Source organism: Pygocentrus nattereri, chromosome 5 (genome assembly GCF_015220715.1).
Source record: "Pygocentrus nattereri isolate fPygNat1 chromosome 5, fPygNat1.pri, whole genome shotgun sequence".
Taxonomy (NCBI): Eukaryota; Metazoa; Chordata; class Actinopteri; order Characiformes; family Serrasalmidae; genus Pygocentrus; species Pygocentrus nattereri.
The window spans coordinates 2,847,642-2,863,490 of record NC_051215.1 but is presented as its reverse complement, the minus strand read 5'-3'; the positions used below and the strand labels follow the sequence as shown (position 1 = coordinate 2,863,490).

The 15,849-nt window shown below is 44.1% G+C and overlaps 1 protein-coding gene across 1 annotated transcript; it reads left to right on the top strand.

The window, feature by feature from the left end:
- The first annotated feature begins 4,625 nt into the window (after positions 1–4,625).
- Positions 4,626–15,256, top strand: bend3 (BEN domain containing 3). Its single transcript, XM_017718242.2, has 4 exons — positions 4,626–4,762; positions 8,459–8,513; positions 9,427–9,587; positions 12,170–15,256. Exons 2-4 carry the CDS (start codon positions 8,462–8,464, stop codon positions 14,426–14,428), a joined length of 2,472 nt encoding a protein of 823 aa, XP_017573731.1. The 5' UTR covers positions 4,626–4,762; positions 8,459–8,461; the 3' UTR covers positions 14,429–15,256.
- The last annotated feature ends 593 nt before the right edge of the window (positions 15,257–15,849 follow it).

Genomic DNA, 15,849 nt, shown 5'->3' with positions numbered 1-15,849 from the left:
TGACAAATGAATTTTTAAAATAAAATGCATGTTTTTTTTAATGTAGCTTAACGTTAATGATGTAAAAAGTAAACATGAATCTGTTTTATACAAATTCCAAAGTTAAACCTCTGGAAAATATTGTTTTAATTAAAAACGGTTTCTCAAACGTTGGAAATTGGCTTTGTGCTGAGCTGCTTTACGGATGCAGAGCGACGATGAAACAGGATCAAAGGGGAAAACCAGAGAATCAGAAGGTAAAGGTGTTATTTAAGTATGTGAGTGCACATTCCGGCTTTTTGTGTCTGATATTTGAAACATCTTTTTAAGCCCTGAAACCTTTATGACACGGTTTCCCCTCCAAACGGAGAACGGCCCTGCGCTTCCTCGCTGTTACAAATGCCCCATTTATCGTGTGATTCATCAGCGCTCCTTCTCCGTAAGCAGCTATATTAGGTCTCAGTAACAGATTTGCATGTAAGTGCCTAATCATCATTGCTTACAATAAGCCCATAATGCAAATTAACCATTAAAAGGACACATACATCAACCAAACCATGCACAGAAGGAGACATTAGACTTTAATTTCACCAACAATTATGTTTAAATATTCTGTGCATGTATGTGAATGTATGGTGAGGGGAGAAAAGGTTCTCTGTTTGGCAGAACGTCTCAGTGTGAGATTAAAATGAGCTTAAACGACACTTTAATGAGCCGTGCTGAATGAATAGTGCCGGATTGCGGGGCCCTTTAGTGATGATTTGGCCCCCCAGTCTCCCCGCCCTAACGCAGGCTGACCCCCGGTACCGGCTCTGCGCTTCACTGCCTGATGGATCCAGCAGCCACGCGGTAATGTCACGGAGGCAGATCCTCCATTACCTGAATAATGACCTGCTGTCCGTCTGCTGGAGCTCCACATCCACACATCATGCCTTTAATACAGACATTACTAATGTGCGTCACGGCACATTGGCCACAGAGGGCGCCATAGTTAATGGCAGGACAGGAACATTGCTTCATGGAGGCGAGAGCGAGTCTTCGTGTGAGCGGCTTCTCTTCTGGTGAATCCGACGTCAACTGGCTGGACCAGTTAGATGAACAGACATTCCTGTTGGGACTGAATGGCGGTGAAGGGTTTCACTCTACCGTTTTTTTCTCTTTTACGTTGTTTGTCTACGAGTTTGTTTGTTTTCCGAGGCTTTCTGGCCAAAAAGTTTAGTTTATGATGTTTGGCGTGTTTTGCAATATTCTGTAGTGCATCATCAGGCTGGGAATGAGCGTCATCAGAGCCGGTTTACGAGGAGCCTGGCCGCTTCCTATTTCCCCCGTTATATAAAAAACAGGACTGCAAAACAGCAGAAGGGCCCACAAGCAACGGGAGTGACTGGAGCTTAACGACTAAAAATGAACAGTTAAAATAGTTTCTAATCACTCGCCCAGAACTTTCCTTTCATTTTAGAAAGTAGAGGATGGATTTCTACTCACCTGGCTCCTTTTTTCTATTGCAAACGGGTTTTGGGCAGCAGGACGCTAAACGTTACTGCTACCGAGTGCTGACTGGTTGGCCAGCGGAGCAGCTCATTGGCTGTTCGTGCTCACTGACATCATGAACGACGAGGCACCGTTTTAAACTCCTATAACGCGAGTTTAAAAGTGTTAATAACATCGGAGTTAAAATGTTTTACGCTGATCTGTGTTCAGGAATATTTAAGCATTTACAAACTATGATTTTACTCAAGCGCTCCATCTTAACCCATTCAGTTTGGAATCGCTCGGGAGCGCCCTCTAGCTTCTGACAATTAAAAAATGCCTGTTATTGTTTACATTGTGTGTAAATTTCACATTTAATGGACTAAAATTAATGGCCCAAGAACAAATTCTGGTATATATATACAGGGTGAGTATATATACATACACATGTTTATATCGCTGCTGTTGGAACAAAACCTTGTATCTCCATTTTTGTAGATTTTCAGCTTTTGACATAATTTGAAAACGCATGTTGTCGTTTATACTGTGTGTAAATTCCACAAAGGATGGACCGAAATAAACGGCCAAACTGACTTGGAAAAAAAGTCTGGTTCCATGGACTTACACTGAAAGTAATGTGTGTTCTTTCCTTCTCCAGTAAAGTTACCATTTTGGAGATAAAAGGTTTTGTTCCGACAGCAGTGAGATAGATAGATAGATAGATAGATAGATAGATAGATAGATAGATAGATAGATAGATAGATACATAGATAGATAGATAGATAGATAGATAGATAGATAGACAGACAGACAGATACATAGATAGATAGATAGATAGATAGACAGATAGACAGATAGATAGATAGATAGATAGATAGATAGATAGATAGATAGATAGATAGATAGATAGATAGATAGATAGACAGACAGATAGATACATAGATAGATAGATAGATAGATAGATAGATAGACAGACAGACAGATACATAGATAGATAGATAGATAGACAGATAGATAGATAGATAGATAGATAGATAGATAGATAGATAGATAGATAGACAGACAGACAGACAGACAGACAGACAGACAGATAGATAGATACATAGATAGATAGACAGACAGACAGACAGACAGACAGACAGACAGACAGACAGATAGATAGATAGATAGATAGAGATAGTATATGGACAGGGCCTTCAGTTTCCCCACACCATTACACCTCCTTCACCAACCTGGACTGTAGACACAAGGCAGGTTAGTATCTGTTGTACCTTTTAAGTGGAACATAATACACAGTATAGAAATGCATCATTAATATTACACACAGTCCTTTATCAAGTTTTACCAAATGATGGAAATAAACACAACTGAAAAACTGTCCTCTGCCTTGTGGAAGCTCACTGGGCGTAACAGTTAACTTTGAACCCGTCACCCCAAAGTTATGATGTAATGAAAACAATACTGTGAAACAGGTTATACTGCTCTGTTGGGAATGTCTTCTAGGCTGAATACTGAAAATATAGACAGCCTGTGAATCATGAACTACATGAACTTCAGCTGTAGATCAACTTGTGTCCACTGGGTGGCGGCAGCTGAAAGGAAAAAGGGCCATTCAGTGCCACTGAGCTGCAACATACAATGCATGAGGGGGAGCAACAAGGCCTGGGACAGGTTGCCAGTCCATCACAGGGCAGACAGACACACTCACACCTAGGGGCAATATACCATGACTGCATGTCTTTGGACTGTGGGGGGAAGCCCACACAGACACAGCGAGAACACAAGCTCCACACAGAAAGGGCCGGGTTACCTGGCCAGCGAGTCAAACCCAGGCCCGACTTGCTGTGAGGCGACAGGGCTACCCACCACGCCACCGCGCCGCCCGTTATCCTTTACACTGTGTGTGAATTTCATGATGAGTGGACCAAAAGAAACAGCCTGAATTTACTCGGGGAAAAGTCTGGTGCCATTGACTTGCATTAAAAGTAAAGTAGGTTTCGTCCTGTGAAGTTTCTATTTTGGAGATACGAGGTTTTCTTCCGACAGCAGCGATACGTTGGGTTTCAGTGGTATGCTGGTCAACCAGCCTGATCATGCTGGGGTGACCAGGCTGGTGCTGATTTATTTCAGCAGGGCCTATTGGACACCCTTAAAGGGGATCTCCACTGAAATTTCAAAAATTCTACATTATTAAATGTTTAAGACGTAAACAGAGTCGTTCAGAGCGGTTTGGTGTTCTAGATAATCTTACTGAGTCAGAGCTGTTCGCAGTGGTGTTGATGGGAACCAGACGTCCCCCTCTAAAAGCTCCTCACAGAAAGGTCCTACATGAACTGGTTCTGAATTCACTGCCTGATGACTGAGATGCTGTTTTATGAGAGTTTAGAGAACTTCAACTCCATTCATGGTGGAGGGAGACATGCAGGGCGCTGTGCGGCAAAATAGTCCCCAAAGAAAACTCATTATTCCAGATTTTCCACTGTTTTCCATCATCAACATTCCATATAAGCTCAGAAGACTCGTGTAGGTTCTCTGGTGGTTCTGGATGGTAAATAAAGTGTCTATATCTGTGTTGTAGTCATGGCGACGCCTGGTTCCCATCACCACCACTGTAAAGACGTCTGGACCATCTCACACCAAACTACGGAGCCCCGCTGCCGACATCCTGTACGAATACAAAAAAAAAAAAAAAGACTTAGTAAGGCAGGGGAATGAGATGATTAAGTCGTGGCCATGAGTTAGTAAAGTGTAGGAACGAGATCCTAATGCGTGGCCATGACTTAGTAAGCCGCAATCTCGTTCCCACGACTTAATCATCTTATTCCCTTGCCTTACTAAGTCGTGGCCACGCATTAGGACCTCGTTCCTACGCCTTAGTAAGTCGTGGCCACGCATTATTGTTATTTATAGAGGATGTCACCAGCGGGGCTCCGTACCAAACCACTCCGATGCTCTGCAGATCATTTAAGTCGCGCGCGTGCGGTACTGACTCCAGGCTCGGGTCTGAGCGGCTTTTAGCTGCTGAAGGAGAAAAAGAAAAAAAAAACAAAAACAGCAGAAATAAATAAAAAGTTCCACTTTTCTCCGCGCGAGCTGCTCCTGCGGGTCCACAGCCACGCGGGGCTGTGCGGAAGTGACACACACACGCAGCGTCACGTCACGCGAGAGGGCAAAAAAACACACGCGCACGCTCTCGCGCACGGAGGGAAACACGCAGGGCTTTAATCCGTGGACACAAAACAGCCTCACGCGGACGGAAGGGGCGCGAGCATGGCTGCCAGTCGGTGAAGCGCCGAGCACGAGAGCAGAAAAGGTGAGTTTGCGCGCGTGCTCGCCGCGCGAGGTGCTGTTTGTTTGTTTGTTCTTCTGGGTTTTTTCCCTGCCGCGTCACGCACGAGAGTTCCTCGCGCGAAAGGGTGGGGGAGAGAGAACAGCGCGTTCACACGGACCCCTCTGCCCGCGCGCTGGGAGGGCTGGAGACCCCCGGGGCGGCTGCGGCTCCGGCTCCGGCTCCGGCTCGGGCCGGGCTCCGCCGCAGCCGCTGGCGGGCCGGGGAGCCGCGCTCTGCGGCCGGGTTTCGTGGGTTCTGCTGGTGGAAGAATGAGGAAGTGGACTTGGTGGACTGGACGGGGGGGCGTGCAGCAGCGCCCCCCAGTCAGACCGCGGCGAGATTCAGCGCTGCAGGCGCGGACAAACAAGGGTCCACAATTCACTGTTCTCCTGATCTACACTCTAAAGACAGGGTTCTTCAAGGGTTCTTTAGTACAGACAGTGGTTCTATATGGAACCATGAGCACTCAAAGAACCATATGCATGCTTAAGTGGTTCTTTGACTGGTGAAATGGTTCTTCAGATTGATGGACAGTGTGTTGTATGCGGTTCTAAACTCTTAAAGGTTCTTCAAGGGTTCTTTAGTAAAAACAGTGGTTCTATATGGAACCATGAGCACTCAAAGAACCATATGCATGCTTAAGTGGTTCTTTGCCTGGTGAAATGGTTCTTCAGATCGATGGACGGTGTGTTGTATGCGGTTCTAAACTCTTAAAGGTTCTTCAAGGGTTCTTTAGTAAAAACAGTGGTTCTATATGGAACCATGAGCACTCAAAGAACCATATGCATGCTTAAGTGGTTCTTTGCCTGGTGAAATGGTTCTTCAGATCGATGGACGGTGTGTTGTCTGTGGCTCTAAACAGATAAATTGATGGTTTGTTAAGGGTTCTTTGCGTGTGCTTTTAGGCCCAGTCCCATTTCACCCCTCCGCCTGACCACTTAGCCCTACGTCTCCGTTCTCCGCGTTCACGTCTGGGGGTGGGCTGTCCCGATTCCTGTTGAGATACAGGGGGAGGGCGAGGTGTTGGGGCTACTTGACCCTCCAAGCAGAGAGATACGAGAAAAAAAGAAAAACGGGGAGACGAAGAACACGAGACCAAAGAAACCCACAAACGTGAGAATTTCCTCTCCACTCTTTTACCTGAGTTTAGTGTCGTTTGTTTATTTTGGTCTTTTTCTTCATAACAAGCATAAAAAATGGCTCTTAGTGCCGACGTCTCGGTAGCTAGAAGCTAAAACTTCCAATCCACCTTAAATGGAACGATTGAACTGAATCTGGAGAATCTCTGACTTCAGCTTCATATCACTGAAGAATTAGGGGGGGTGATAATAAATTACTGCCCCCCTCTTTGAAGGCGTAAGATCCCTAAATGTAACTGAAGCCCAGCAGTGAGGAGCTGAACTTCCCCCTCCCTGCTGTCCCTGCAGACGGGCAGGGTCGCCTACAGAGCGGCGCTAGTAGCTGATAATGAAGTGATGCTCTTTTATTAGAGGGTCTCATTTCAGAGGGAAGATCTCAACCACTGCCCCTCATCACTCAAGATGACCTTTAAAAACAAGGGGTGGGGGTAGGATTAAGAAACGGGTCTGGGCCTTACTGCGGCCTTTTTTTGCACGTTTGAGAAGTGGGAGGCACTTGGACGCGTGCCGGAAAGCACATGAGCGCACGCATGAGTGCCCAAAAGCATACGAGTGGACTTTGGGACGGTCCAAATCTCACCATGTCCGGCACACTTTAGTGTTTTCCCGCCTGAATCACCGCATCAGCTCAGTGAAGCCGTACGTGAGGGTGAAACAAGGGCGTGTCGGGGTGAAGACGCAGGCTCTCCCTGCTGCAGTGCACACACTGATGGTGCTTTCCTGCTATAGTGCTGCGTATTCAAGCCCTTCTTGAGGTTAAATACAGCAGGAAAACATGGAAAAGGTGTAGCTCCGGGAGCAGGATTGGGAAATCATCTGTTTGGAATTAAAGGTTCTGTCTGTTTTTGTCAAAACTGGGTCCTTAATACTGTGTGAGGTGTTTTTTAAGTGGTGTGTATTTTTGGTCTAGAAAATAAAGAGGTTCTGGCTCCAAAGTCAAACTCTAACTTGGCTCTATAAGGTTCTGTCTGCGAGCCAATCAGCACTTTGCATACACAGGAAAGGACCAGTCAGGTTCTGCTTCTTTGTCATGTTGCCGCTCTGCTCAGCGACTGCGGGAAAAGAGTCTAAAACTTCATGAGACATGAAAACGTGTTGCTGAAACTCGGCCTGTCTGATGGAAGCTCTTAAATTTTAGGTTTAAAGTTCGTTACACAGTGAACGGTTGAATTGATGGGCGCTTAATTACAACATGAACATTAATTGGACTCATTCGCCCATCTTTTCTGTTTCTTCCTAATTCTATAATAAGACATTTTGGCTCATTAGTCACATTTCTGATATAACGCACAACCTCACGCGGCCTTTAGACTGACCGGCTGCTCTGACGTTGTTTCTGTCTGACCTACAGGGAACTGCCTAAAACTGACCTCTACACTGGAAAATGATTCGTCCCGAAGCAAGAAATGAATGTTATGAAAAATCAGTAAATAATAAAAAGTGTAATAAAAATTGAGAAAGCATTAAATGAAACGCTCTGAGAGTTTAGACACTCTATTACAACGCTTAGCTTATGTTTTATAACAAATTACGGGTATGAACTGTTTGTGTTCCTTGTTTTGTTGCAATTTTCTGTTTATTGGGGAAAATCTTTTGAAAAGAAAATTAATGGTGTGTTGAACATCATGATCATGATCCTTTTCAGCTGATTCCCTTTAAATGCATATATATATATATATATATATATATATATATATATATATATGTGTGTGTGTGTGTGTGTGTGTGTGTGTGTGTGTGTGTGTGTGTGTGTTTGTGTGTGTAGTTTTTTTCTTTAGTATCTCGAAAATACTAACTTTACAGGAGAGGGCAAAATGTTCTTTACTTTCAGTGCAAGTCAATGGAAAGAGATTTTACTCAAAGCAGTTTTGGAGCATTTCTATTGGTCCAATCATCATGAAATTTTCACCCAATGTAAAGGACGGCTGCTCAACTCAAACCATGCAGAAAACTGAAAATGGCAAAAATGGAGATATATATATATATATATATATATATATATATATATATATATATATATATATATATATATATATATATTTCATTTTCTAATCTAGGCTTTTCTTATGACAAGAAGCATCATATTTTAATAATACTGTCAATATCAGTAATATAAATTAAATTACGTTAGAACTTTTGAAACAACAAAAAAAGACGTGACACTCTGAAAAGAAAGTGAGTTCATAGGACTAAAATGTTCTACTTGCTTCTGACCTGTTCCAAAAAAATATCATCTGCAGTTTTGGTCGGATTTTGATGTGGTACATTTAGACTGTCACGTGTTCCACATACCGGTTTTGCTCTTAGGAATGCAAAAGCTTAACATCTCAGAAAGCAGAACCTTAGAATTTCAAGGGGATGAGATGCTGAGATAGATGTGCGGTTCTGTGACATTAATTTGAGCATTATATTGTATTATGATATCATGATATAGTGCACGTTATCTATCACATTTGTTGCTGAAGCGGTAAAGCAGTCTCATATTATTGAAACTAAGCCTCTGTGTCTTATGGGTGTTTTGTCTTTTCTCTTGGTGCAGGAAATGAGCTCCTCTGAGCCTGACGTTAACACAGACGGGACAGTGCCTGAGAAAGGTGAGAGGGGATTTTATGTGATCGCTGCTTGTCTTCAGTGAAGTGTTGCTTTCCTGCTTTGCTTTCTTACAGCTTCTTAACCTTCACATCACTTAGGCTGCGTTCACACGGCTGGTAAAAGTGGACCAAATCTGACTTTTCTGATTAGATGTTCACAGAATCTTTCGATTGTGATCTGACAGCCTGAACAGATCAGCTCCTAAACATCACGCTGCTTCAGGCGGCTCATCCAGAGGTAAACAATCACAACCGCCAAAGAACGGCAGTCGCTTCCAGAGGTTCAGCCTCATCTTCCCCAGCATCACAGGAGCCATCATGAAGCTTCACTGACTGACAGCTGGGCTCATCACCCAGAATGTGTTGCAGTTCACCGTATAAAGGGCACGTTATTCGGCCGTGGTCACTTCTTTGGTTCGCGTCCTTGGATTCTTTAACCTTGTATTTGACGCTGCAGCCTCGTTCTCCTCCGGACACGTTCGGCCACTCTTCGAACACGCGGCGGTCGCGATGAGTCTGTTCTAATTTTTTGGTGCAGAAACATCAGCCTAATTGTTTTGAGTCTCAGCAGCATGAAATTATGAAGAATGTCAGGTTGGATTGACAGAGATGTCGCACGAATTCCAGTCTGGCCGGTCAGACTGAGTCGCATTGCCGCAGATCGGATACGCATCGGACTTCAGTACCACTTATGAAAGCGTCTCAAACTGGAATTGAAAATGCGTGTTTATCTATTCACACCGACACACAGACACACATGTGAGTCACATACGGAGAAAAAGATCAGATTTGGGCCGCTTTTACCTGCTGAGTGAACACAGCCTTTGGTTACCCTGTGAAAAACAGTGTGATGGAGTGATCAGTATTGTGGAAATTATAACTAAGCAGCATGTTTATGGATGCTGGTCTCTGTCAGATGTTAAGGCTGAGAAGGACACGGACGACAGCACTGACCATGAGAAGACACCGAGTTTGGAGTGCTTTACGCGACGGCTCACTAAAAGACCAGCATCACACATCAGTTTAGACGGCCTTAATGCAGAGCAGTACCGCTCCTCCTGCAGGAAGAGGGCAAAGGTAAAAGCACAGCCGTTACAGCGGATTAAAGCTCTAATCCTAATCATTTTCATTTTTGCCATTTCAGTCTATATCGGTGTAAAACGCTGCTGTCAGAACAAAACCTCATATCTCTGAAATTGTGACTTCGCAGGAGAAGAAAAAAACCTTTACTTTTAATGTGAGTCTGTAATTTTGGGTCGTTTGTTTTGGTCCATTCATCATGAAATTTACATATAGTGTATAGAGTGGCACGGTGGCGTAGCAGGTAGCCTCACAACAAGAAGGGTCTGGGTTCGATTCCCTGGCTGGGTCCTCTCTGTGTGCAGGTTCTCCCCGTGTCTGTGTGGGTTTCCTCTGAGCGCTCCGGTTTCTTCCCACAGTCCGAAGATATGCAGTCAGGATAATTGGAAACATTGCTAAATGACCGCTGGGATAGGCTCCAGGACCCAGAGGGATAAGCGGTTTAGAAAATGTGCGTAAAGGACAGCACACACGCATTTTCTAAGCCGCTTCTCCGTCAGGGTCGCGGGGGGGGCTGGAGCCTATCCCAGCGGTCACTGGGCAGGATACACCCTGGACAGGTCGCCAGTCCATCGCAGGGCAGACAGACATAGACACACACACACCTAGCATGTCCAGTTGGCCTGACTGCATGTCTTTGGACTGTGGGGGAAAACCATGGCCGCCCAACCGTGGCCGCCCGGCCAGGGAATCAAACCCAGGCCCTTCTTGCTGTGAGGCGACAGCGCTACCCACCGCGCCACCGTGCTGCCATGAAGGACAAGAGGCGTTTTCAAATGATGTCAAAAACTGAAAAAAACTACAACAATGGAGACACGAGGTTTTGTTCCAACAGCAGTGATATGGAATCCATAATTCTTACTGGTAACAAATTTATATCATGGATGTTTTTGCTGTCTGTGTATATTAAAATATCTGTAGTCTATGTCTGTGTTTTTGTTTTGTGTGCACAAATGAGTGTTTTGCCTTTCACCATTAAAGGTGCAGTGTGTAAGATTTAGGGGGTAGTGTATGATCACCTGTGACGACGAATTGTTGTGTTTTCGATAGCCTAGAATGAGCTCTTCAGTCATACACTGTCATACACTGCCTCTAGAGGGCGCAACTTGCGTTCTTATGTAGAAGCGGCCGGTTGGGAGATGTAGAAAGAAGAAGAATTGGTGGTTGCTGCTGGTGCTGGCTGACCATTTTGTGTTGTGAGAAGTTTGAGAACCCAGATTTTGACAAATGGAGGACCATGTTTATTATTTGGCACAAGGAAAAGTGAGGGCGGGGGAATCGCCGTCAGCAAAGAAGGAAGAACCTGACGGCCACGGTAGGTTCTACTGCACGCTTGGAAAGGGAGGGGTGATGGAGGGGCATTCAAATGGTTGTAATCTGCAAGCTCACCACTAGATGCCACTAAATCTTACACGCTGCACCTTAAAAAGGGTTTCTTGGAAAATCTTTGGTTTCCCCGAAGAACCTTACAGTTGGTTGTTCTTTAGCAAAACGTTCTTGTAAATGAGATGTGTGTGTGAACCGTTTTTAACTTTAACGAACCTATTTCTAGTAAGAACCCTAAATTCATGACCTTGTAAAAGGTTCTACATATAAAAGTTCTACATGAATTTGGGGTTCTTCAGAATCACAAATATCTTTTTCAAGCAAAGGTGGTGGCTCTATAGCGTAGCTCAAAGAACCCTTCGGTACCTATTTTTCAGCAGTGTAGCACCTAAATTCTCCGGTTCTCTTCAGAATTTGGAATCGCGTTTCATTATTAATCATTTAATTATATTTAGTATTTCAAGATTTTTGTCACCAACAAGAAATTATTAAAACAGAAATTACATACTGTAATTATCTATTTATAGAAATGTTTGCCATGTTGTCTGCCTCGAGGCATTAAGAGTATTTTTGTATAACTTCTTGCAGTTGTTTTACAGTTGTCTACAGCTGTGTTCATTCTGGACTTGGCTAAAATTGATACATTTTTCTTTGCAGTTTCCTGTTAATGAAATGTATAAACTTGTAAAGTTGCATCAGACCAGCATATTCCCATAATTTTATACATTTGTCTGCCACCATTCTGCTATATATGATTGAAAACCTTGATTCCAAACACTGGAACATTCATTTCCAATGTTTGAATGATTATATGAGACCTTTACAGTTATACATAAGTTTTAACCCCCCCAGGTAAAATGGCACGCTTTGTTTTCTACATAAAAATTAAGTTAACACATCTTCTACAGAGAACACTCTTAAACATGGCATTTTCTGCAATATCTAAAAACCTCTATTTATTTGCTTTTTTAAATGCTTATTCATAAATATTTATTTATATTTATATATTTTTTTATTTCCAGTTTAACATAACGAGTCATAACTTTTGCACAGGCCACATCTTATATTTTATTTTTCCCCAGTATGTTAAATAGTTATTGTGCACTAAAATGTACAAAAGTGTGTCTTTTTAAAGTTCTACAGCAACAACAAGAGTTCCTTGCTTGTTCAAACAGTTTCTCCATAGCATGTTTTATCTGAACTTTCCCGGTTAAGTGAGTCATTCACAGCAGCCTCTTTGTTCCCCTCCGCAGATTGGAGAACACCTCCAAGATGGAGGCTCTGAGGACACGCCCAAGTCACATGGCATTCGGTCATCTCCTCAAGAGAGAACTATCTTGTCATACAGGAAACCTCTGTACAGCATCTCCCACCGTATCACTGAGAAGAAGGCCACATCCAGCTTGGACCAGCTTGGACAGCACGAGCCTGGAATCCGTGTCAGCCACAATGGCATCATTTTCCCAAAGCTGGGCAGCCCAGGGGAGCACAATCGATTTGAGTCCCCTTCAGCTGCAGAGTCCACTGCATCCCCTGTATCCTCGGAAACCCACCTGTACCCGCTCTTTGAGAAGATGTTCTTCATCCTCAACACCCTAAACTCTAGCATGACCCAGCTGCACAGCAAGGTCGACCTCCTATCACTGGAGGTGACCCGCATCAAGAAGCAGATCAAGCCTGCGGAGATGCCTATGGAATTCCAGCCTCCACCAGAATACCTCTTGACGAGTGAGGAGCTCGCTCAGTTGATGGAGCAAACCTCCACAGCTGGTGAGCTGGGCTGCAGGCTGCTAGTCCAACTCTTCCCAGAACTTTTTACGGCCAAGGAATGTGCACATGGTTGCAAATCCTGCAGTGCTGCAAGTAAACGCACTCTGGATTCTTTGCACCTTCAGCTCATACGCAACTATGTGGAGGTCTGCTACCCGCTGGTCAAGAATGGCAACGTTTGGCAGACCGAGTGCCTCATGCAGATCAATGACTTTTTCAATCGTTTCTGGGCTCAGAAGGATTTGGAGAGTGGGCAGATCTGTGGGAAACAGACTCCAGTGGTCCTTGGCTTTGATGTGGTCCAAAACCATGGCTGTCATTTCATCAATGAGGAAGGACAAGACGAAAGACTCTCGCTTGACTCTGGAGAGAACAGCAACAATGGTAGTCATCTTGGCAATGCCAAATCAGATGCTGCCTTTGATACTCAAGACACTGGGGAGGATCCTGATGACATCACCTCACCTGAAGACTTCATCGTGTTTCTTTTAAATAGACTCTTTCCAGAAGTGTTTGAAGAGGGTAGGCTGCCTGAGGGTCACAGCACTGTGGGACAGTTGATTATCGGTTCAGACAGACTGGACATTATACGCAAGTACATGGAGGCGAATTTTCCAGATATACCTGAAGACACTTGGATGCAGTTGTGCGTCCAGCGAATGGAGGAAGCTCTTGAGAATGCCCCCACTGATGGCAGTAACCTGGACAACAACCATGAGGAGAGCTACGACTCTGCTTGCCTCCCTGACGACATTTCCATAGTCAAGGTCAGTGACCTTTGTGATTATGACAAGCCTAATCGTAGGTCGAAGAAGTCTTGGCTGGAACCTGTTGATTTTGACGAAATGAACATCCCGCTACCAGATTTTGATGTTCCTCAAGAGTACCTGCTCACCAAGGAACAGCTAAAGAGCATCTACAACAGCAGTTTGTCTATTGGAAACTTCGCCTCCCGCCTCCTGGTCCTCATGTTCCCTGAACTGTTCACGTATGAAAATGCACGTAAACACTACAATTGCAGTGGTTCCTTGGGCAAGAAGCAGTTGGATCCCGTCCGGGTCAGCCTCATTCGCCATTATGTCCAGCTGCTCTACCCTAGGGCCAAGAACGACCGCGTCTGGACGCTTGAGTTTGTCGGCAAGCTGGACGAACGCTGCAGGCGAAGGGACACAGAGCAGCGTCGGTCCTATCAGCAACACCGCAAAGTCTCCGTCCCTGAGCAAGAACTCGATCCTAGAGACTTTGGGACCGTTAGCCAGATCAACCCACTAAACCCAGAGCGCCTCAAGGAGGATTTCGAAGTGCCCTCACTACCACCCGAGAAAAGTAGCAAAGACTTCTGCAAGATCCCTCTAGAAGACCTCACGGTGTCCACCCCAGACTTTCCAGTGCCTTCCACCTACCTTCTCTCGGACGCCGAAGTTCGAGAAATAGTTCAGCAGAGTCTGTCCGTTGGGAACTTTGCCGCCCGGCTTCTCGTGCGCCTGTTTCCAGAGCTTTTTACGCAGGAAAACTTGAGGCTTCAGTACAACCACTCCGGTGCCTGCAACAAGAAGCAGCTCGACCCTGTGCGCCTTCGACTCATACGCCATTACGTGGAGGCTGTGTATCCCGTGGACAAAATCGAGGAGGTTTGGCACTACGAATGTGTACCTAGCATTGACGAGCGATGCAGGCGCCCGAATCGCAAGAAATGCGACATTCTGAAAAAGGCCAAGAGATCGAACAGCACTGTGTCATGATCATAACAAGATGCCTTGAGGCCCCTGATCTGTCTGTCCTTATATTTTACACAAACGTGTATTTTCTTTGCACAAGTCCATAAGCTGAAGCTGCATAGTGAAACGTATATAAAATGCCCAGTCATGTAGGATGAGGCCACATCAGTGGTCCTTGTACAGGATATGTTTGTAACATGTAGCTGCAACTCCCGACAGTGAGGTTCTCTTTAAAGACACTGTCGACTGATAGTGACATATTAGTGTTATTTATATGCCAAACTATTGTTGTAATTCCAACTTCTAATAAGCTATCATAGCCTTAAACACATACATAAAGTATAAACATTTACCTTTTAGACAATATAGGTCACTTTAGTCGGGGAGTGGGGCGGGGACAGAGACATGTGATATATATTTTTGTTTTTAATTAATTGTAGCAACGTTGCAGCACTGGTCTTTTTTCTAACTCTGAATTTATGAGCATATGTCCTACCTGCAGTCTATAATAAAATATAGAAACAGATTGTCACTATTTTTAAATAAAATTACATTTGTGGAGAAACATCGTTTGTTTAATTAGCAATCACTAAGCCTCAGGATTCAGGTAAGAACATATTTGGACATGAGGTGCACAAGCAAAAATGGACTTCTGTCAGATTCATTAATTTTCTCATTTTATTTGCAATAATTTTTCAATAAAACCTTTGACACAAGGATTGTAAGTGGGGGTGGGGGTGGAAATATGTATGAATTTAGCAAAGAAAGACTTGTTCTCGGTAGTTCCGTCATGTGATCCTTGAATATCTTGATAGATAATATTGCTAATGTCAATAAAAGTGGCTAAACGTGGTTCTGTTATCGAATTAGACAAATGCATTCATCCCAACTGGGTGCTGTTGGTTCCAAACCCAATAGGATTGTTCTTACAAACATCAACTAAAAATGTGTAAAACAGGATTCGGTCAAAGCTTCTCCACATGTTCTAACCTTTATAGACAGCTGTTCCTCCAGAGGTTCTTCTAAAATGGTGTTAATAGTGAGTTAACAACCTCTACTCTTCTGGGAAGGCTTTAGATGTTGGAACCTTGCGGTGAGGATTTGATGGAGCATTATTGAGATCAAGTGCTGATGTTGGATGGTCAGTTCTGGATCACTCCAACTCATCCCAAAGGTATTGGATGGAGCTCCACAGCCCAATGCTGGGGAGCTTTATACCCCTGTAGCCCATGCTTGGCATTGGGCATGGTGTGCTTAGGCTTACATGTGGCTGCTCCAGAGTGTCAATGCTTTTCTATAGAAATTATGCAAGCTTTGTGTGTGTAAGTGAAGTAGTAGCTAAATAATAATAATTATTATTATTATTATTTTGCAGTGAAACATCTCAGTTTTCAGAAGTAAAACTGCTCTGAAAACAGTCTCAACTCTAATTAATTAATTTGGCT